This window comes from Prionailurus viverrinus, chromosome A1 (assembly GCF_022837055.1).
Source record: "Prionailurus viverrinus isolate Anna chromosome A1, UM_Priviv_1.0, whole genome shotgun sequence".
In the NCBI taxonomy this organism is placed as follows: domain Eukaryota; kingdom Metazoa; phylum Chordata; class Mammalia; order Carnivora; family Felidae; genus Prionailurus; species Prionailurus viverrinus.
In genome coordinates this window covers 70,611,187-70,635,063 of record NC_062561.1, presented here as the reverse complement: position 1 = coordinate 70,635,063, position 23,877 = coordinate 70,611,187, and the positions used below count along the sequence as shown (strand labels likewise).

Below are 23,877 nucleotides of genomic sequence, written 5' to 3'. Positions count from 1 at the left end.
GCTGTTTGCTTTTTGTTTTTGTTAATGCTTAAGTTATCATTCAAAACTTTCAGGGGCACCTAGGTGGCTCAGTCAGTTAAGGATCCGACTCTTGGTTTTTGGCTCAGGTCATGATCTCCTGGTTTTGTGGGTTCGAGCCCCGTATGGCGCTCTGTTCTGGCAGCACTGGAGCCTGCTTGGGATTTTCTCTTTCTCTCTGCTGCCCACCCCCCCCCCCGCCCCTCACCCTAACTCCCACTGTCTCTGTCTCAAAAAAAAACCCCAAAAAACAAAAACTTAAAACTTTCAAATTGGATTATGTTTCTAGAAAAGGAGGATCTTTGCAGATGTGGGGGGGTGGTGGTGCTGTGGGTAGGATTTATTTGTGGTGATAGTGATTTTGATGAACTATGATAGAATAATTACTGAGGAGATAGTGGTCTCTGGTGAGAATGCAGTTCTAAAATCAGTTTTCTAAAATCGTTCCTAGAAAATTATTTTCTCTCTGACATATTGTAAGAGCCATTTCCATGGAGAAGAAAGCAGCTGGGATAGATGGAGATTCAAACTGAGTAGTTCTGTGTAAGAAAATACCTGAGAAATGTACTTATTTTTTTTATTTATTCACTGTATACGTTTTCTTTTTTATATATAGTTTTTTTTATTTTATTATTTTTTTTTTTATAATTTACATCCAAATTAGCATATAGTGCAACAGTGATTTCAAGAGTAGATTCCTTAGTGCCCCTTACCCATTCAGCCCATCCCCCCTCCCCCAACCCCTCCAGTAATCCTCAGTTTGTTCTCCATATATATGAGTCTCTTATGTTTTGTCCCCCTCCCTGTTTTTATATTATTTTTGTTTCCCCTCCCTTATGTTCTTCTGTTTTGTCCCTGAGAAATGTACTTATTAAAACTCTAACTGAGCACCTGCACCAGCCCCTTCCTAAAGATAATGTTACGAAACATAGATGTGTCTTTGTACCATTGTCACGGATAATCACTTTATTCAGTCTTCATTCCTCTCTTTCACTATGCTTTGAATAAATAAAGCATCCTGCCGTGACTAGTGCTGGGAACACCCAGGAATGGAATTAACTCACAGGACAGAATAAAGGGCAGTCCTCTCGGCAAATTAATTTTCAGGAATGTAGTTCATTCTAAATTTATGTCTTTACCTTTTGTGTTGATCTTTTTTTTTTTAAAAAAAAAGTTTATTTATTTATTTATTTATTTTGAGAGAGAGAGAGAAGGGGAGGGGCAGAGAGAGAGGGAGAGAGAGAATCCGAGCAGGCCCAGTGCTGTCAGCGCAGAGCCCGACTTGGGGCTCAATCCCATGAACCTCGAGATCATGACCTGAGCTGAAATCAAGAGTCATTCAACTGACTGAGCCACCCAGGCGCCCTTGTGTTTGATGTGAAGATGCTGTTTCATGTAGATGATGAAACTGAGCAGAACATAAAGTCAGAAACCCCACACCATGCCCAGATTTATCCTACAGTACCCAACCCTTAATCTTATTTATGCTTATGTATGTATTTTTAATTTTTTTAATGTTTATTTTATTTTTGAGAGAGAGACACAGAGAGCGAGCAGGGGAGGGTCAGAGAGAGAGAGGGAGACACAGAATCTGAAGCAGGCTCCAGGCTCTGAGCTGTCAGCACAGAGTTCAACGTGGGGCTCAAACTCACAAACTGTAAGATCATGACCTGAGCTGACATCAGGCGTTTAACCGACTGAGCCACGCAGGTGCCCTATGTTTTTCATAGTTATAGCTGTCTCATTAGGTGTCATAAAGATTAAATGAGTTAATTCATGCAGAATGCTCAGAATAGAGACTGGCATGTGATGTTTGCACTTGCCTCTCTCCTGGGGCCTTCACTCTGTCTTCTTCGCCCTGTTCTGCCCACACACCCAGCCACTGCTTCAGGAGCGAGAAAAGGGTCTTTCCTGGGAAGATTTGGTCTGCAAGAGTTCACAGCACTGGCGTTAAAGTCACACAGAGGCGGTTTTGAATCCATACTCTGTCATTTACTAATTGCCCTGGGCACTGTGTCTCTCCTCTTCACCATCAGTGTCCACATCAACAGAGTCGCGGCGAGGGGTGGGAAGCTCATAGATGTGCACAGTGCTCAGCCTGGTGACACTCGGTGTTGTCATCTGCCTGCATTATAACAAACACATTTCTTCAGTGTCATGCACGCTTTGGGATATACTCTCAGTAGCCAGTTTCAGGACTCTCGGGGCCCAGGAATGTGCTGAAATCTTACCTCCTTGACCAGTACTCTGTAGGATTCAAGACTTTATGGAAATGACCAAACTCAAATGAAGTGATGCTTTGACTCTGCATTTATTCTCCAATTCCACATTCACCTTGTTAGGGTGTGGGATGCCTTGAGAATGTAAAAATGAGCCATTGGGTATCATTAGCAAGACTCAAATGGCATTAATGACCTTCAGTTGCTCTGTGTTCATGATGAAGTTGTGAAAAGTATTTGAGACTAATTTAATCCCTTTCTCTTTCTTAAATTTAAAGATCTGAATCCACTTTTCATAGCAATTCACCAAAACAAACTTACTTATACTCAAGCTTCATGTCTATTACCCCCATCTTTAAATACTTAAATCTTTGTTCCTTATAGGAATGCCTTCCAGAAAAGCCCCCACCTTTGAACTGAGTTTGCTAATTGTTTTCTGGTAGCTTGAGCAACTCTTCTTTTATTCTTCAAGGAGCTTCCAGTTAACTTTAGTCCTAGTACCTATCCTTTGAGAGCAGACTTTCTCCTTACATCTCTATTTAGTAGAAATCCTTGAGAAAGCACCTTCCGCAGTTGTTTTTAAATGCCTTTGGAATGTGGTGCGCGAAGATTTCTAGAACAGATTCATTGCCTGGATGAAAACTGCTCTGAGATTACATTTGCTTTAAAAGGTACACATTCTCTGGGTGCCTGGGTGGCTCAGTCAGTTGAGCATCTGACCTGATTTTGGCTCAGGTCATGATCTCATGGTTGTGCGATCAAGTCCCTTGTCAGATTCTGCACTGGGCGTGGAGTCTGCTTGAGATTCTGTCTCTCCCTTTGCCCCTCCCCCACTTGCACACTCTCTAAAAAAATTAAAATTTTAAAAATAAAATAAAAGACACGCCTCTTAGACTCAGGGTTTCTTTTTCCATCTACTCCGTGTTTTGCACTGGGCTGTCTGTACAAAGAAGACAGAGGTGAATTAAACTTCTTTCCATTTCACTTACATGTTGTTTAAGATTTTTAAAGGTTATGCACTGGACTGAGATATTAAACACACACACATGCACACACACACACACACACACACACACAATGGGAACATAGTTCTACTAAGCATGCTGATTTTGATTTATTGCATTTCCATCTGTTTGCCTTAGATTAGGACTCCGTTTCTGGAACTGATCCTAAAACTCTGGGAATTTAGAGTCTAATTTTGCTTTACTGAGGACCTCTTTCTCATGATCATTATGTTCTACATTAAATATGAAGCCTGGTTATATTAGGAGGACTATAATTAAAATTCAGTCATAATGTGTGTCTTATCTCTAAGTATAGAAAAAGGCTCTAGATTTTTCATAGATTTTTGCCTTTTCCCCATGACAGTCAATCACACAGCTTCTGCTCTGGGATGGGGCAGCGGGGGGCCAATGGTTTACATATTCCAGCCATCACTTGCATGTTCCAATTCCCCTGGCTCTTTTCTTAATTTTAATATGCTGAGTCAGTTTCAGGGATGGCCGTAGTGTCAGGTGAAGGGCGGGATTAACTTAGAAGCAGCTCATTCCGGCAGCTCATTTGCATCTGGAAATCTGAAAACCCCGGCCTGTTCCTAGCGTTAGGGAAGGGCATCTTCAGCCTGGGTGTGGGAGGCTGTGCTTGCTCATGCAGTGTGCACAACCAGCCAGGCCGTTTGGGTTCAGCACGAATGTGGAAGTTTGACAGTCGTTTTAAATTATGTGAGTGAGGTACTTAAATATTATCTAAGCAGGAAGTCTATCCATTACTTTTAAAAATTCCATAGTAATAAGGTGTAGGGGCTGATTTCTGCCTTCAAATGCTATTTTTTCACGGATGTCACAAATTTTACTTCTAAGTTAAATTTCATTTCTGCTCGTAACTGTCACAGAGATTCCCAACCATTCTCAGTTTGCAGCATGCTTACCGTCACAGTGAGTTTTCTATGGAGTCCCCAGGCCAGAATGAAACACCCAGCAGTTTTGTTGATAAGGTGCTCACAGCCAAAAAAACCTAAAAAGGTTTTTTTTTTTTTTAAATGTTTATTTATTTATTTTGAGAGAGAACATGAGCTGGGAGGGGCAGAGTAAGGGAAAGGGCGAGAGTCCCAAACAGGCTCCGCACTGTCAGCACCGAGTCCTGTGCAGGACTCGATCTCACAAACTGTGAGATCATGATGTGAGCCAAAACCAAGAGTCAGATGCTTAACTGACTGAGCCACTCAGGCGCCCCAAAATAACCTAATAAGTTCTCATATCTGAACAACTTAGTAGGCATTTGAAAAATACATAAATTTAAAGGAAAATTATTTTAATTTTAATAACCACACCACAGCCATTACCAATGGGATCGTGTATGCCTGGTAGGCACTGGCCAGCTTCTCAGCTGGAATCAGACTGCTCACCACCATCTTCACGTTCCTGGTCCACAGTGATTTTTCACCCAGTACTTGCTTTTAATCACAGCAGTCGCCAAATACCTAGCTTCACAAAGACACAACATCATTGAAAGGAATGTAGCATGATCTAACATGGAAACTACAGTTTCAGCAGATGTCATGTATCACTGTGTTTTTCTTGAAAATGTAAAATATCCCCAGACACCCCTCTGAGTTTCTCAGGTCACCTTAGCACACAGTTTGAATACTGTGGTTTTATTGAGTTGGTTTAGTTTTTTGATTTGATAGTTGCAGGTGGATTTGCCTTTTTAATATATATTTTTTTGAGCCTTTATCTCATTCTGAAACTACGAATGCTCCTTTAGCCTGAAGAAATCAGAGGTGGCTTCTCACAAGCCATGGAACTGATGGTTCCGTCTGAGCGTTTCAGATGATGGTCTGGTTCTTTCTTTCTTTTTTTAAAATTTTTTTTTAATGTTTATTTATTTTTGAGACAGAGAGACACAGCATAAGCAGGGAAGGGGCAGAGAGAGAGGGAGACACAGAATGTGAAGCAGGCTCCAGGCTGCTAGCTGTCAGCACAGAGCCCAACGCAGGGCTTGAACTCACGAACCGTGAGATCATGACCTGAGCCAAAGTCGGACGCTTAACCGACTGAGCCACCCAGGAGCCCCATGGTCTGGTTCTTTAAAGGTGAGGTAGTTGAATGCAGTGCTTGAGCCAGCTTCCTAACAGAAGAAACAAGGTCCATAAAAGCAATTTCCCTTAAAGTTCAGCACTTACCTTTATTTTGTTCTGTCTCACCATATCTTTGGTCTTGGCTTAAATTTCCCTTTAGCTTCTCCATATACGACGTCAACTCCAAACATCAATAGTGTGAGAAATGCTGATTCGAGAGGATCCCTCATAAGCACAGATTCGGGGAACAGCCTTCCAGAAAGGAATAGTGAGAAAAGCAATTCCCTGGATAAGGTAATTTCTTGTCATCTAACTTAAATATTTCTTAAAACTAATGGATGTAGCACAAAGTAAACCTTGCTTCGTGTTCTAGTGTTCAATAAGTGTGACTTTTTTTTTTAATAAGTCAGTTAACCTGGAGTAGATGATCAGAGTATTATCTAAGGATGGAGCCCATTTCCTGAAACCCCAATTCCTGTTTCCAGGAGTTCAGATGAGGGCAGTGTTTATAGTGGAGGACCTTAGCAAATAGTTTTGGCAGGTTGGACAGGTAGGGAGACCAAAATGCCACTCATTTAAAATGCCCATGGCCTGTGAGAGAATACCATTTATACACAGTTTTCCATACAAATGAGTATCGAGTCCAAAGCCAGCTCCAGAAAAGTTAATTCATCATATAGATGATTCAGGGGTAAGGCTTTATTGAAAACCATCTCACACTGGTACCCCCAACACAACGCATCCTCCTCGTATTTAACTTTTTTTTCTTGAAATAATCAAGGGTCAGGCTATTTGGAACTTTGTGGGAATGGATAAAGCTTGACTTTAAACCCGGGACAATGGTAGATTGGTTTTGCCTTCGCCACCGTTTTCCTGAGTTATTTCAAGTTCTAGGCAAGCGCACCACTAAACAGGTGAACCGCTTAGGGATGTACTTCTAGCTCTCAGGCACGTGGAAAATCAGGGTTGTAACCATACCTGTACTTCTGTGGCTGGCATTGACACGATTATCCTCCAGTGCCATTCTGTAGAGACGCCAGCATTTCAGCGTGCGTCATGACATACCTTCTCCCTTGACCATGACTTGCCTTCATGTGTAGAGTGAGAAGCCGCTCAGGAGGCATTCCGCTTGCATCATACGCAGTGCTGGAGAGGAGGAAGAGAGCTGCCAGTCAGCCAGGAAAAACCGGGTCACTGTGGATTTTTCCCTTCTAACGATTCCACCTTTGCCAGAGAAAACTCTGCATGCCGCTCCTTCCCTCCCACTGCAAGAAGTCCTGGGTTCTCCTCGTGGCCCTGGCGAAGTGGGTGGGCGAGACAATGCACCCGCATGACACTTTTGCCACTAACTGCACCTGTGTTTCTTCCTATATTAGAAATACTCACACGTGTGTGCTTAGTTAAGCCCATTTATCGTTATTTTTTTCAATTGCCCCCCAATGCCTTGAATGAAAGATATTTTTAATTGATCTTTCTGCTTTGGTATTTGGCAAAAAAAAAAATAATAAAATCCTGATTTCGATTGGAAATGTAACTTTGAAGATTTTAAAATCTCCTGTGTTTTTAGTTTTTATCAGATGAGATTCTTGTTCTTTTTTTTTTTTTTTTTTTTTTTTTTTTTTTTTTAACGTGAACCTGCTGTCTAGTGGCAAAACTGCTCTCACCCTGTGCCCTGTGTGTTCGGAAGTTTGCGGTGTTGGGCTAAGCTGGTGAGGGGATGATCTCATCAATTTAGGGTCTTTGGCCACACTCTGCTGAGCTGTCCCTATTTGGCCCTATTGGGTACCTGCCTATCGCTTTTCCCCAAGGGTGCCCCACGTTGTCAGCTGAATGCCAGTGACTCAGCACCAGGCTTTCGTGGCTGGTACACAGGAGCAGGATAGATTTTATTTGCTCTTTTAGCCACTGGCGTTCTCCTGAGGATATGGTTCCCAACCATATCCTGCAGTGTCTTCTGAAGCATCATTTCTGTGTCTGATCCTAGTACGCATACTTTCTGCATGAGATTGTACTTGGCATTTCAGAACTAAGCTGGTAGCCACAACTATAGTTACCCAGTTTGAAAAGTCCGCGCCTTCTGGCTTGTCTGTTAGGAAAGTATGTGAAAGGAGACAAGTCAGAGCTCCTATGCACCAGCACCTGTGTGTGTATTTGGTGAAGGTGTGCCTGTAGTTTGTTGACAAAGTAGTTATACCTTCCGATTTGTGTGATTTGACTCAGTTCTAAGAGTCTTTCTCTTTCAAGGGAGAAAAATGAACCTAGTTTTGTTTTCCCTGTAATGGATAAAAAAAATCACCTGTACTTCCTTTTTTTTTTTTTAGCACCAGCAAGGTGGCACTTTGGGAAATTCTGTGGTTCGCTGTGACAAACTTGACCAGTCTGAGATTAAGAGCCTGCTGATGTGTTTCCTCTACATCTTAAAAAGCATGTCTGATGGTAGGTTAAAATAAGGATGTCAGTTTTACTTTCTTCATTTAGTATTTAGTTTAATTTTTAAAACTTGTAATTGCTTGAAAGGATATAAGGATTTAAAAGGCTCTTCTTCCATGTTTGAAATACATGTTAATTTACTAAATGTAGTAGAAGTAAAAGTCTTAATTTGGAAAAAGATTTTTACTAATTGTTCTAGAAAATGAGTTCTAAAATGTGCATGGGCCATTTAAAAATATTTTTTATTAAACTCAGACGTACCATCTTAAATGAGACAGAAGCAGATAAATAAGGTAGCTTTTGATTTTTTTTTTTTTAATTTTATTTGTCCAAACAAACGTACTGGCAACTTGCATAACTTTCTAGTCAGGCTCTTGAATTGGAATATGTAGTATTGGGGGATCTAAGCATCAATTCCATTTAGAGAGTGTGTGACATTCCTGGCTTTAACTGGAAGTGAGATGTGAGTTTTTCGTTTTCTAGTGGAAATAGTAGTATCATAGTAGATTAAGTTTTTTTTTTTTAAGTTTAGTTATTTATTTTTGGAGAGAGCACACGTGTGCATGGGTCGAGGAAGGGCAGGGAGATGGAGAGAGAGAGAATCTTAAGAAGGCTCTGTGCTGTCAGTGGGCTTGAATTCATGAACTGTGAGATCATGATCTGGGCTCAAATCAAGAGTCGAGGGACACCTGGGTGGCTCAGTCAGTTGAGCATCTGACTTCAGCTCCGGTCATGATCTCACAGTTTTTGAGTTCAACCTGACAGTTCGGAGCCTGGAGGCTGTGTCTCCCTCTCCCCCTGACTGAGCTGCCCAGCCACCCCAGTAGGTTAAGTTTCTGAAGGGTTTGATGACCATATTTTTTTAATAGAATAAAGTTTTAAATATCTGTGATAGACATTTCAACTCTGGTTTTGTCATACGAGCAATCACATGAAATCATGCCATGGTACAAGGTCACATTTCTTAACTTGTTCAAAAATCTTATCCTACTTTCCCTGCAACATATCAGAAAGTTTACTGTGAAGCATATTGAGTGAGCAAAGTCTTTTGAAAACAAAATGTCGAAGGCATCTCGTGCTGCCTGTGTGTGGTGGCAGTAGGTATGGGCGTTAAACACCCAGGGGAAGACATTTCTGCCTAAAAAATAGTATTACTTTTATATCAAGCTTCCATTTCCATAGCATTAACATCCTGACCTTAGTACTCAGATGTTAGGAAGAGCATACTGTCCTTAAAGTGCTTCAGGACTGGACTGTTTTATTTTTCCGTCACCTTTATTTTAAAATAGCTTTAAATAAACAACAGACAAGATTTTCCTTGAGTGATGACCAAATAGCAAAGCACTGGGCACTTACTCTGATATTTGAGCTATAAAATTGAAATTCTTCCCTTAATATCAGAAGTTCTGAACTTTACATCATGGTGGTGAGTGAATCTTATTAGCCAGCCTTGTAATTCTGTTTTTTCCTTTGCTGAAAATTTTCTTTAAAACATTTCAAGTTTCAAATAATAAATATGATATATAACCAGAACGGAACTACTTTTTAAAACCAGAGTATCCAAAATTTTGCATCCAAGTGAAAGTTTTCCTTTAAAGTCAGCACTTTGGAGGGCCATGTGCATACTTGAAAAATGCAACCATCTCTTCAAAAACAGTTTTAGAGCATCTTTTCTAAAAAATTACCTTTAACTTATCAATTTCTTTCCTTTTATAATTTGAATGTTTGTGTGTGTCCTGTTTAAAAAATCCTCATCTACCCCCAGAGTTATGAAGATATTCTTCTACATTTTCTTTAACAGTGGTATTTTATTTAAACTTTCACATTGAAATCTTAACGTCTACCTGGACTTGATTCTTGTGTATGGTATGGGGTGGGGGAGAAATTGCCTTTGGAGTATTCTGCCAGACAGACAACCAAAGTCAACTGTGTAACTCTATAGCTACTCTTTTCCTTATTCCACATTCAAGGAGCACCTTCTATGTGTTGGGCCCTTCCCTCCTTCATAGAGGTTAGTTGTCCTTCCCCCTTTCCTTGGCCAGTAGCCTCAGCCTCAGCCAATAGCCAAAAGGAAAGGCGGCTTGGTGCCTCTTGGCTAGCCAGCCGGTTTTGTCTGATATGTGCTGGGGTTACCAAAGATGTCTGCAGGTTGACCCTGAGAGCCACCCTCCCCCTCCTCCCATGTTCACTTGGCTCTTTGGGTTCTCACCACATGAGGATGGTCAACCTCAAGTAACCAGACTCTGTCCCTCTGGAATCTAAACTCAGAATCCCTGAACCAACCTACTCATTTTACTTGTCTAGTAGACTAAACATGCCTTTTTTAAAAATTAATTTTATTTATTTAAGTAATCTCTGTATCCAGCATGGTGCTTGAACTCAAGCCCCTGAGATCAAGAGTCACATACTCCTTCGACTGAGCCAGCCCAGGCACCCCTTAACGTGGCTTTTAAAATTAGGTGTGCTTGGGGCACCTGGATGGCTCAGTTGGTTGAGCGTTCTACTCTTGATTTTGGCTTAGGTCACGATCTCATGGTTTGTGAGATCAAGCCCTATGTCAGACGACAGACAACATGAAGCCTGCTTGGGATTCTCTGCCCCTCCCCTGCTTGCACCCTCTGTCTCGTTCTCAAAATAGATAAATAAACATTTAAAAAAAACATGAAAATCAGGTATACTTGATTTAAATCCCCATCCCACCATGATTCTTCAAGTTGGTAATTGGGAGAATTACTTGACTTCTCTAAGCCTTCATTAGCTTATCTATAAATTGGAATTCTTCCTCTGGCAATGGTGAGAATTCAGAATATCTCCCATGGCTTCCCCTGCCTGTCACCATTCTAGACAAGTGTGGAGTAAAAAGTCTGCGGCCATGCACCTTCAGGAGCCATCAGCATCGCTGCAGACATGCTCTCGCTCACCTCAGGACCCAAGACTCACTGGCTTTTTTTCCTGAGAGAAATCTCTTCACCAATTTCCCAACCGAGACAAAATATAAGAAGCAAAAGTGTTTGGGGCTCCTGGGTGGCTTAGTTGGTTAAGTTTCTGACTTTGACTCAGATCTTGATCTCACAGTTTGTGAGTTCAGGTGCCATGTCAGGCTCTCTGCTGTCCACACAGAGCCCAGAGCCTGCTTCAGATCTTCTCATCCCTTCCTCTTTCTCTCCCCTTCCCCCACTCATGTTCTTGCACTCTCTCTCTCAAAAATAAACAGTAAAAAAAAGAATGCAAACGTGTTTAACTATCCAATGATAACACTCTTTGTGCAATGCTAAAAAGCTAAGGGTCATACACAGAGAATGCTTCCTATAAATATATTTATAGGATTTGCCTTCACTAAAAATATGCCAGGTCATCTTGATGCAGAGCAGGTATGAGTGTGACTTCTTAATTGAGAGGATACTGAATCATCATGCTGAGAAAGCAGGAAATTGCATACATTGCATGTTTGGAAAACTATTTGGCAATATCTGTCAAAATTTTAAATGCACATAACATATGACATGGCTGTTTCACTTCTAGAATATTTTTCCTATAGATGTAGTTGGACAAGTGTGCAAACATCCATGTAAAAGGATGTTCTTCAAACCATAATATAAGGCGGCAAAAGATTAGGGAGAAAAAAACAAGTAAATATCTATCAGTAAAGGACTGGCTAACTCAATCACAGTGCATTCATGGAGAGGAATATGATGCAACTTGGAAAAGATTGGAATTGATCTAGACTATGTTGTTGAATTGAAACCCAAAGGAGAAACAGTGTGTGCAGCATGTATGCCTCCGTTTCTGCATGTGTGTGCTAGGAAGAGGGTACTGACGTACATACAAGAATTTTCAACAGATTCCTTACTGGAGAGAGATTGTGTAGTAAGCAAAGAGAGAGCCTAACTTGAGATTATATGCCTACTTGTATTCTTTGAAATTTCTGGTCCATTTAAGAGCACATTATATATAACTTAAATGTGTACTATAAAGGAAACTGGGTGGCTGAGTCGTTTGAACATCCAACTCTTGATTTTAGCTCAGGTCGTGATCCCAGCGTTGTGGGATCAAGCCTGTGTCAGGCTCAGTGTGAAGCCTGCTTAAAACTTTCTCTCTCTCTCTCTCTCTCTCTGCCCCTCTCCCTCACTCGTGCTCTCTCTCTCAAATGAAAAAAAAAAAAAAAAAAGGATGTGTGGGTTTATCTGGCTGTGACATCTGTCACCCCATTGATCGCCAGGATTGATTTGGCCAATCTGGCTGGCTAGGTGGGTGTCCCCTTCCTCCCTCCCTGCTCCATGTGTGTCCCTCCCAAAGCTGTGTGCTTGGTCAAAGAGGACGACCCTCCCTGACAGAGGAGGACCATTCTTGGGTCAAAGGTATATGATAGCTGTGCTTCCCTGCTGGAACCTCCAGACAAGCTCTCAAGGTCTATTTGTGGGAGAATGTAGGAGAGTCCAGCTTCCAAGACTCCAGACACATCCAAATGAGGTGCTGCACATGGCAGTCAACCTTTGGGAAAAAAAAATATATACACACACACACACACACACACACGTGTGTGTGTGTGTGTGTGTGTGTGTGTGTGTGTGTGTGTGTACTATATGGTGCTGAGTGATGCAGGATGAGGTTAAAGTTCAGTTATTTTTTTTAAGTTTTTATTTATTTATTTTGAGAGAGACTGATAGCACAAGTGGGGGCAGGGCAGAGAGAGAGGGTGAGAGAGAATCCCAAGCAGATTCCACACTGTCAGCACAGAGCCCAGTGCAGGAATCGAACTCAGGAAACCGTGAGATCATGACCTGAGCTGAAACCAAGAGTCAGACATTTAACCGACTGAGGCACCCAGGTGCTCCCACATGTAGCTTCTTTAAATTGAATGTGCATGTTGTATATGTTACCAGTATAGATTGGTCACTGTGGTTTGTTCTTTGATTAGCTGTAAAAGCAGGAGGGTTTGGGGGTTTATGCTCCAAAATCTTTTCCCCATCCCCTAATGCATATAATACACATCGTGATTCTGACCAAATTAATGTTTATCTTCTAGATGCTTTGTTTACGTATTGGAACAAGGCTTCAACGTCTGAACTTATGGATTTTTTTACAATATCTGAGTGAGTACTTTTGTTTTGGTCATTGATTTTTTTTTTAATCTTTATTTTTCCTGGCTGATTAAAAGGTGTGAGCAATACGATGTAGTTGAACCTGGAATGCTGTATACTCACACTTAGTTTTGAGATCTTTCTCCTGGACCCGACCCCAGCACTTGCTCTCAGGAGCACATGACTCAGTGGGCAGTGACCAAACCTGAATTATTAGAGATATTGTTGTTATAGATGAGAGCTAACTGTGTGTATAAGTCATTTTAATAAGATAGCACAATTTATTAGCTGAATTGGGTGGATGCTACATTTCTAAATTGAATCTAATTTAGCTCAAGCAGTTGTGAAAACTGAGACAGAAAAATAACTATGATTTTGAAATATAAGTGAAATTTCACATTTTATCTATATTATCTCATTTTATCTCTTTAATTTACATTTCTGATTTCCTTTAAACTCTACTTTAAAAAACACAGATTCACAGTCCCTTGTCCAAATGATTTTCCAAATCCAGAATTTATTAGATTTTTAGAAAATGTACATATACAGCATATTCTGTAACACCCCAGCGGGGTCTCAGACAGCACCCCACAATTAAACACATTATTGCTTCTGCAGTAAAAAAAACTTTCTGTAGCACTATGATTGTTCACAATAATGGGGTAAGTTATAAGTAGCTTTAAATCTTTTTAGTTGGGGTCGTGATTTTGCTGCAAATGTATTTGCTTAAACTCAGGTGGAAACCTATGGTGTTCAGAACTTTGTGCATTTTGGATTGTGGCCTTGGTTCATAGTCTTGTGATTGTTCTCTCTGCTGAGTTAAAGGTGGGAGAGACAGATGGGATTCAGCACCAGAAGAACATACTGGACATTATTGTGGCTGCTTCTTATTAAATACATGATTTTTAAAACTATCAGTGTTGTGGATATATTACAGCAAACCAAAAAACTGGATACTGGGTGTCTGTAAGGGACTAGTCCATTTACAAAAGCCAAAAGAGGGAGCTCCTTACTCAGAGGACAAATACGCAGTTTAGAAGAGTGCACCAGTGTCTAGGTTTTCCATCCTGATTTCTTTTTTTTTTTTTTAATTTTTTTCAATGTTTATTTATTTTTGAGAGAGACAGATACAGAGACAGCATGAGCGGGGGAGGGGCAGAGAGAGAGGGAGACACAGAATCTGAAGCAGGCTCCAGGCTCCGAGCTGTCAGCCCAGAGCCTGATGTAGGGCGTGAACCCATGAAGTAAGAAATCATGACCTGAGCCGAAGTCGGACGCTTAAGTGACTGAGCCCCCCCAGGCGCCCCTCCGTTGTGATTTCTATGACAAACTGCCTGAGTCCGCGTCCAGACCCTGAGTCTGTGGACAGCCCTGTTGGTCCCAGCCTCTCTGTGGCTCTGACCATGCAGCACAGTACCAACAGCAGCACAACAAGGGTAGATTAGTAACCGTCTCTGGGCGAGAGGGACCTTCCTGAGAATTTCTGAGCCCCAGAAGCAAGAGGCTAGTGGTAGGTGTAAGAGTTTAGTAAATGTTCTTGTTGATGGGGTTTTTTTTTAAATTTTTTTTTAGATGTTTTTATTTATTTTTGAAGGAGAGACAGAGCATGAGCAGGGGAGGAGCAGAGAGAGAGGGAGACATAGAATTTGAAGCAGGCTCCAGGCTCTAAGCTGTCAGCACAGAGCCCGATGCGGGGCTTGAACTCACGAGCTGTGAGATCATGACCTGAGCTGAAGTCAGACGCTTAACTGACTGAGCCACCCAGGCGCCCCTGATGGGTTTAACTAAAACAACGTATTGACGACCGTTATTTTCCCGTTTTCCTAATAATCTTTCATCCCGTCTGCAGAGTCTGCTTGCACCAGTTCCAGTACATGGGGAAGCGATACATAGCCAGGTACTGTGGGGGTTTGGTCTGAACTGTGTATCATTCTCCGTGTCACTTGGATCTGAATGTGTGGGAATCGTCATCTGTGATGATTGGCAGTTGGAATTCTCATAAACAGCCGTGATGTCTTTGGATTGCTGCCATCAAATCTGGTAGCATCTTCCGCCTACATTCCCACACTCCTTCTGTCTCATTTTGCCTCATGCACATCTCTTGGAAGGATTTCCCTTCATGGCCTGCTGCTGCTCTCGTACACTTCCTTCCAAGTTCTACCCCCCACCCCCGCCATGTTCTCTTCCTTCCATGTCCCCTTTCTCTTCTCCCAGCCCCTCCTGGTGTGTCTCCTTGCTCTTTTCTTCTTCTTCAGTGGTTTCTCCTTTCCCTGTTTGACTTTCAAAGGTCATTTTTTACCATTCCTTCTCCCGACTACAAAGATGTTAATTTCTCATATAACCACTCCCTTTTTAAAAAAATTTATTAAATGCTTATTCTTTATTTTTGAGAGAGAGAGAGACAGACAGAGTGCAAGCAGGGGAGGGGCAGAGAGAGAGGGAAACACAGAATCGGAAGCAGGCTCCAGGCTCCGAGCTGTCAGCACAGAGCCTGACACGGGGCTCGAACTCATGAACCACGAGATCATGACCTAAACCGAAGTCAGACACTTACGTGACTGAGCCACCCAGGTGCGCCCCGCACCCATCTCTGGTTTTGTGCGCCCACAAAAACCATCTCTAAAATTTTTTTCTCCAACTAAGCTGACCATGCTCTACTATTGTCCGGCCGGGGCTCTTTGCTGAGTATCACACATCCTCATTGCCCTGCCCCACACCATACTCTCAGATCCATCCTGAACTCGAGGAGAGCTGGAAACTCTGCTCGGGGACAGCCACGCAGGTCCTTCTTGGAAGCATTTCCTCAGAGCACATCTTGTCATTACCAAGTTCTTACTCCCGCCCTATACCCACTCTGTGTGTCTGTATTTGTTTTTGTCAGTGTTGCGTATTCCGTGATAATGTATCTATGGGGTCTTGGTCTAAGTATCCTATTTTTCTATTGTTACTGGTTTTAGCAGTTTATTTAAAGTAAACATATTTACATTGTAAGAAAAACTTTAAAATTTAGTAGTAATTGAGGGTTTTTTCTCTTATCTATGATTCTGTTTTACAGCAATGAAATGGGAAAGAGATTTTTAAGAACTGTTTGAATGTGAAGATTTTACTTTTTATGTTAACATTGTTCTTTTCTTAGGATATTTGAGAAATGTCCAGAATTATGTTTTATGTTCATTGAAAGGTTGTGGTTTTTTTTAAAGAAAACTTAGCGTATTTTATTCTTTTATCCTATTAATATTTTTTATTTTTAACTGAAATGCAGCGGCACTTACAAGTTCTCTAATTTTAGCTGTTATTTTTTAGCGTAACAGTAATTTTTACATTTGCACTTTTGAGTACCAAAAGCAAGTATATACAAGGTGACCTTATACAGTAATGCCTCCCACCTTGATTTTATTCGCTTTGACTTTGTCCCGTGAAAATGGGCAGACACATATATTGCTGGCACTGTGCCCAGCAAGCTTCACAGCCTCCTTGAAGTAACTGTCACCTACATCACAAGATGGCATTTGGAGAGTGTTGTGCAAAATAGGATGAAATGCCACAGAACTGAACATGGTGAATGTGGGAAGCCGAAGATTTCTGTCCCAACAAAATATTTTAGAATTGGGTTTTGTGTAACTGTTAACTTGTAATGGCTGTAAATTTAATTAAGAAAAAAAAAAAAAAGGTCTTCTGACTTTATAAGCACCCTGTATATATTTGCATATAGAAGTATGCTTCCTCGGACTATCCTAAAACCAGATGGGCATAGGAAGGCAGGAGTGGAAGGTAGTGTTACTTGTTACGTGCCCTGTGGCGAGCTGTGTGCCCTGCCGTATGGAAAATTTTGCCATGGTCTCTGCTACATGTGAAAAAGGTCCTGAGCAGTAGTGTAAACGCTCTCGGTGTCTGCTCTCCGTGGCAGTCCGGTCTGATGACTACTGTGCCTTCTCATCACGTCAGTCTGAAATCACCCAGCAGCATGTTGCCCGATGACGCTCCGTGCATGCCCTGTCCTACTCCACACAATAACACAGGGAGGGAGACCGTTGGCTACGGGATGGGCGACAGGTGTCATTCCAGCACGGGTCTCATTTTTCATCTGCTCTGGTGATGGTACACAGTAGGAAGTTTAGCTGTTTGATTGCTAACCCAGATCACTTTTCTATTTTCTTTACTTGACTGCTGACAAGTTTAACAAAGTGTGTGGCTCTTCTCCTTCCTGCCTGGGTAAGAATAAAGGTGTTAAAACCGCCTCATATAATCCTTCTCATTGCATGTTTGTTCTCTGCTTCTTCCAATGCATTATTTTCATTAAAGAATTTTTTTTTATTTTGCTCTTTAATAACCTATTTAACCCGAAAAGTTTCGTGGTGTTTGGCAGTTGTCAGAACGCTAATCTTTAGCACCACCTCAGACAGATGCTCAAATTTTTTAAAAGCAGCATCTCTAAAGTACTTTCTAGAACTGGAAAGTTCCCTGCTTCAGCTTGGTTTTTGCTTCTTTGTCGTCAGGTGCTTTGCTGTGAACCCTTTTAGAGCTGAGGCCTGTGTGTGCGTCTCTGGCTCCTCTGGCCCCAGAAGGCTGCGCTGCACGTGGCTGGCGTGTGGCCGTCCCTTGTGCTGTGTCCTGGCCTCACTAACCCTCCTCGTCCTGCTGCAGTGTAACAAGTCTAACTTTTGCTTCTATCCCATTTCACTCATGTTGCAGGAACCAGGAGGGGTTGGGACCCATAGTTCATGATCGAAAGTCTCAGACATTGCCTGTTTCCCGTAACAGAACAGGAATGATGCATGCCAGATTGCAGCAGCTGGGCAGCCTGGATAACTCTCTCACTTTTAACCACAGTAAGTCCCATGACATGCCATCGTAACAGCCAGCCATCTCATGTGACACCTCAGAGGGGAGAGCCCCAGGCCGCACTGCGCCACATCACCAACCTGACTTTTCTTCCAGCTCAGAGCAAGTGGGATGAAGAGTTCATGGCGAAATCCCCTTCTTTGGAGGAGAGTGACATAATGCGGAACGTGATCAGCTACGGCATTAGACCTGAAAGTGTCCCAACCCCTCTGTTCAGTATTTTTTAACGTAAAATTTGGCAGGTTTGACAGCCAAACATTCTCTTGATATTTTTAACTTAATACTTGCATTTTCCCTCTGGAAGTCCTGAGGACATCTGGAACAGGTCCCTTTCACTCTTCTGAGCCCATGCATGTAACTGATCACGTGTCCACATTCTGACATTCCAGCTTTGAACGTATGTTAATCCTTAAACTGCTGTGAAAACATAAAGCCCATGAATCAATTTGTGAGGGTGTGGAAAAGCCAATAACAAAGTGACTTTTTCTGTGTTTTCAGTGTGAGAAAGATATCAAGTGTGCTTGGAATTTCTGTAGACAATGGTAAGATTTAATCAGGTTGGAGTCTGCTTATGAGGCCGCTTCACTTGCAAACTGAGACCTTTTTGTTCATCTTGCCTTCCTAACTTTGGGGCTTTCTAACTTCACAGTAGAGATTCTACCAAAAAGGGGGAGCATAGTTTTAATTTACTTTTTTCAAATCACCAGAGGGGACATGGCGTCATGTACTAGTTCTAGAAACATGTACATGTTTCATCTTTCTAAGGGTTTCTCAAAGCAGAAAACCTAAAAGAATATCAGCCATGCAGTATTTTAAAAACTAATGGCGATCATTTATAATAAATACCATTTCTGTTAGTGACATGTTCTCTGAATTGTTTCATCTTTTCTCCAGGTATAATGTAGCTAGTTGTTTAATCTAGACAATTATTTGTTCTCATTCCATGTCTTTAATGTAGTTATTAATATCTTCTCATCATTTCTAACCATAGGAATTGCACTCATTGTGATCTTTCTTAATATAGGCTAAGAGTAAAGACAATATTCTCAATACTTTAAGTTGGTAGTAGTCCAGAGTAAGAAGGCCAAGGAATCGAAATATATAACAGCTGTCCCCTCTTCCACCCCAACGAAGTTAAATGCAATGGGCATAGACTCTCTATAAAATTCTAAGCTTAATATAGATCCGTATTATGTTTGCCTGCCACACACTGAATTGGTAGCTTTCAAGAGCTAGTTCTGAGTCCTATACTCAGCTGCAGGACGTATATTAGTAACACATCTAAGGCCACAGCGCTTCATTGTTTCACCTCTTGTCTGTTAGGGCTTTTTCTACCTCTGTAGCCAAGGGGTTGAAACAAACAAAACAAAAAATTTTGTTGTTTTTCGTTTTCACTTCCCATTTAGCAAACAGAAATTAAATTCCCATTGTTCTGCAGAAGTTGCTACACTGCCTTTGAGCAGATTATAACACAGGGACTACCTCGCCATCAGTTGAAATAAATACTTAAACTTTAAAGCACTTTAAAAAATAAATCAACAGACCAAGTCCCCGCCTCCAAAGAATCATTCAGGAAACACAGAAAACAAAAGTCAAGTGAATGATCGGCACGTGAATAAATAGCCTTAATCCACTAAGAACTACAGCAGCTTCTCCCACTGCAAACAGATTTTGCAATGGTGGCTTGAATTGGAGGGGAGAGACAGCTGGCTGTGTTTTGCAGCCAAGGACCATATTGCTAACGTGGTTGATATCCATCCTCTCTTCCTGCTACCCACGGAGAGCCCGTCCTCCCTGCCTCTCTCCTCTTTCTTCCCATAGTTTCTGCTTCAGTCAGTTTTCAGTGACACCATCCTCCATCAGAGCTTCTCCTTCTGCCTTCCCAATAAACAATGTGTAACTGACTCTTTGAGCCTTCTCCTGTGTTCCTACAATTCCTGCTCATCCCAAATTGGTTCTGGTGTCTCACAGTCCTTGCGTCTTCTTCAAGAACTCAGTCTTCATTTACAACTCTAAATCTGATGATGTATTTGGGTGGTGTCAGCCTTTCCCTCTGTTAGCTTTTTGAGCTCCAAATTGTCAGTTTGCCCAGAAGCCACAGAGAAGTATGTGCTATATGTATACATGTGTATGTGTGTGAGCATGTATATGTATATATACATACATGATTATTTTCACACCTGTACCTGGGTGTTCTGTGGGAAGTCTGTAGGTATATATGTCTTCCTAAAAAATTCTTCTTTAACAATGAATACAGTACCTTCTGTTGGACCATCCAATATATGACATAGATCCAGTATGTGAGATATTTGTAGGGTGCTAGAGTCTAAAATGAATTTATTTTAGAAAAGAATAAAAATAGAAAGAGTCCCCCATACACCACCTGCATTTTTTGTTTTGCCTTTTTCTTTGAGTAGGAAAGGCTTTGCCAGGCCTCAGCTTGACCAGCAGGGAGCAGCAGAAGACCACAGGAAATTTAATTCAATGGAGGCCAACTTTCATGCCCCCATTAGCACATCCATGTAGGACGTGGGAAAGGACACCATATGCAGTACACATGTCACCGTGGCAGGTTCTTACTCTTGGATTTTGATAGGAAACAATGAAAATTACAAATCCTACTGTGCTCAAAATAGTCTTTAACTATTTCAAAAAAAAAAAAACAACAACTCAAAAGATACAGAGAGGTTCATTAACTTTGAGTCATTACCCAGGTACATGAAAAGTAAATGTGTATAACATTAACACATTGACCTTTTTATTGTAAAGTACCGCCATTGTGTGTCAACAGAAGATATTTGTGTCAAATGGTATATTGAGAGTGATAGCTGCATATAGAGTATTTTACATAAGCCAAGCTATGAGAGGGAAGCTAAGTGAAACACATTTGCAAATAGGTGATGCATGTGCAAAACATATAAAATAACACCTTGCATTTACTTTGATGTTATATGTTGCCCTAGGAATATATTAAATCTATTTGTATGAGAATTCATATTTCCCACTGGTATGAGGGGGGGAAAGCCAGCAAGAGGTAGAAGCACTTCAAGAAAACCTGTGTTTCATATAATCCAGTATAAGAGAGAGTTCAAGGTCATGGAGTAAGTTGCAGAGAATTAGATTTCAGGTCATTGTGCAAAAGCATTTTCTAACTGAACTGCCCATTAGCTAGCGTGGGCACTTGGAGCTGGAGATGTGAAAACAGAGACTGGATGAAGACCCACTGGGGGTATTGTCCAGGTCACTTAAACATCACAAGAGAAGGTGAGGAGTTGGACGAGTGGGTTTGTAAGACCCCATCTAACTCTGGAATTCTTTGATGTCTATGAAGTACAAGTAAGAAAATGAGTATCAGTGATAAAGTTCCTTGATATAATATTGAATTAATAGGAAAAATACAGAGAATGCATATATCCTCTGAAATAAAATTAATATTTTTCAAAAGGTTTTAAGCCTGGCAATATATTTTTTAAAATAGGTAAAAATGGACTTGGATGCTTTGAAGGTATATATATACTCAAGATAGTAAATGAAATGTTTGTTTAATAAAGCCACTTTTTTTGATTCTGAGACAGGTTCCTTGATTGAGAAATACATTTTTGCACATTTTCTAGCATTTATAATATCAGGGTATATCTTTGAGTTATAACAGACCTATCTTACACCTGTATCTTACCTAGTACATCTAATATGACAGTCAGTCAGTGGTACTTCTTGTAATTGATGGGGTTTCAGAACTCAAAAGTCTGGCAAAATGCCTGTTCAAAGTCAGTCATGTTTATGTTTTTAATACCCTTAAAAAGGACTTTAAATTAAAATGTATGCATAAACCAAATGTTTTCCCAGTTTGAGATGTAAATCCCATAACAGGTACTATTTTCAGACACTGCTCAACATTAGGTTGAGGCATTGGTCAGAGAGAGCAGATGGCATAACCATTTCCTCGAGTATAAACTGAGATTTTAGACTCATTCCACAAATCATTTTGAGCATATTTGTTTGTGTGTGTGTGTGTGTGTGAATCAGAGGACAGACAGCAAGATCACGTAAGTTTTGCCTGGGAATATTATTCCTTATTTCTACTGTTTCCTCTCTGCTCATTTGTGAGGAAAACCTTTTTAGCAGTAAAAATGGGATGGAGATGAACAATAGATGATGTAGGGGTTGGTCCACCTGATACATTGCAAAAATATGTGCAGTTAGTAAACGCTGGAGACCATGAGTTAATATACCTGGGAGACTGGATCTTCAACATTTGAGGACTTCTTTTTTTTCTTAATTAATTAGTTCATTTATTTTTAAATTTACATCTAAGTTAGCAAATAGTGCAAAATGATTTCAGGAGTAGATTCCAGTGATTCATCCCCTGTGTATAACACCCAGTGCTCCTCCCAAGTGTCTTCTTTAATGCCCCTTACCCATTTAGCCCATCCCCCTACCCGCAACCCCTCCAGCAACCCTCAGCTTGTTCTCTGTATTTTAGAGCCTCTTGTGAACATTTGGGGACTTCTTTTAGCAAGAAGATTCCTTGTCATTTAGTAGCATTTACATTTTTCTCATAAAATGTATTGTTTTTTGGATTTATATTATATGGGCCAGAGGGAAAAAAATTAACGATAAAAACAAGAATTCTGGTTTCATAAAGGGTAAGGGCAGCTGTTGAAAAGAAAGTGCCCCCTATGAGAATACATATCTGACTTCTTCGAGCTCGAATGTCCTCTCATGTTTGGAAAAGGCATGTAGCTGTGTCCCTCCCACCACATCACCTCTGATGTCATGGCAGTGGAGAGGGGGAGACAGTTTACAGATGTGGTCAGTATTATTCAGTCAAGCTGTTCTAGTAACAGTTTATTAAACAGAGCAAGGTTAATTAAGTCTAACAGAGCAGATGACATTAGATAGGAGAAGAAATCTCATCCCTGGCCTCTGAGTGTTTAAAAGATTTGGGGATTCTAGAATAAATCCTTTATCATAGAGTGACATCAGAACAAAGAGTGTGTAAATAAGAGCAGTCCATGATGTGCATGCCAAAGATGGCACACTGGGGAAGGGAGGAAGTCCTCCTCTCCCTGACCAGCCTGGCTGAAGACAGTCAGTGCCCCGAGGGCTGTCCCCTAGGGAAAATCAGTAGGGTTGGTTAACACAGCACTTCTTGCTTGCTGGGGTCAGAATCCACTTAATCAGCTTCAGTGAGTTGCTGACCAGTACCTTAAGAACTTGCTTTTTCTCTTACGATCACTTTTTGGATATACCAAGTCAGTTCATTTCCTATGGTGACCGCTGACTAAAGCCTTCCCTCGTGCATGGCTTTGTTCCAGGTGTTCAGACAAGCCTTCTCCACCGGAGCATCTCTCAGTAAACTGTCCCTGCAGTGTCTACCACTTACATAACCTCTCCATGCTGCCCCTTACTTTTAGGGACTTTTTAATAACACCAGCTCAGGAATCCTGCTGATTTCTTTTTTTCTTTTTTCTTTTTTTAATTTACATCCAAGTTAGTTAGCATATAGTGCAACAATGATTTCAGGAGTAGATTCCTCAATGCCCCTTACCCATTTAGCCCAGCCCCCCTCCCACAACCCTTCCAATAATCCTCTGTTTTGAGATGAGGGCTTAACAAAAAGCAAAATTATAACCAACTGTGGCTTAAAAAGATCATTTCTTTTATTCTTAGATAATTCAGACACAGGCAGACAGACTCCATATGAATCTGACTGTCCCCCTTAAGGAGATCAGATAGACAAGGTCAAGATTCACGGATGGTGTAAGAGTTTAGAGAAATTTGTCATTGTCATGTTTCCATACATGGATACGTAATTATATAAAAACTTAACTAGCATGGCCATTGATTATATGTTTTAAAGACAACACATGGCCAAATTTCAGTCCTGGATTGGTCTAGACCTCCAGCTGAAAGTAAACACAGTGGAAATCCTTGAGCGTGTAGGTGATCACATATGCATACACGTAGCCAAGAAGTTACCTAGAAAAAGAAAATGTCAGTTCTGTGCCAAGAAAAAAATTAAAGCCAGTTCTTGGGACAATTTAACCCAGATCATTAACCATCAGTAGGGGTAAACGGCAGCCCTCAACAAAGGGTCTTTGTGACCTGTGATAATTTTGGTTGATCTAACAAAAGGTGCTGTATTGATTTTTTCCCCTCTTGCCCCATTTTATGATCACTTTAACAATAATTAACAGTCCGTTTTCCT

General features: G+C 41.0%; 1 protein-coding gene across 13 annotated transcripts in view; it reads left to right on the top strand.

Annotated features, from left to right (window-relative positions):
* DOCK9 (dedicator of cytokinesis 9) overlaps positions 1 to 23,877 on the top strand; it is a 290,974-nt gene that overhangs the window by 224,047 nt on the left and 43,050 nt on the right. For 6 of the 13 annotated variants that reach the window (XM_047869233.1, XM_047869261.1, XM_047869216.1 and 3 more), the window contains 5 exons: positions 5,474 to 5,607; positions 7,635 to 7,749; positions 12,770 to 12,836; positions 14,674 to 14,721; positions 17,517 to 17,653. In XM_047869233.1, the coding sequence (XP_047725189.1) occupies positions 5,474 to 5,607; positions 7,635 to 7,749; positions 12,770 to 12,836; positions 14,674 to 14,721; positions 17,517 to 17,653 (501 nt within the window). Of the gene's footprint in view, positions 1 to 5,473; positions 5,608 to 7,634; positions 7,750 to 12,769; positions 12,837 to 14,673; positions 14,722 to 17,516; positions 17,654 to 18,164; positions 18,209 to 23,877 lie in introns of all 13 variants that reach the window. The other 7 variants (XM_047869295.1, XM_047869278.1, XM_047869305.1 and 4 more) reach the window with 3 other exon arrangements.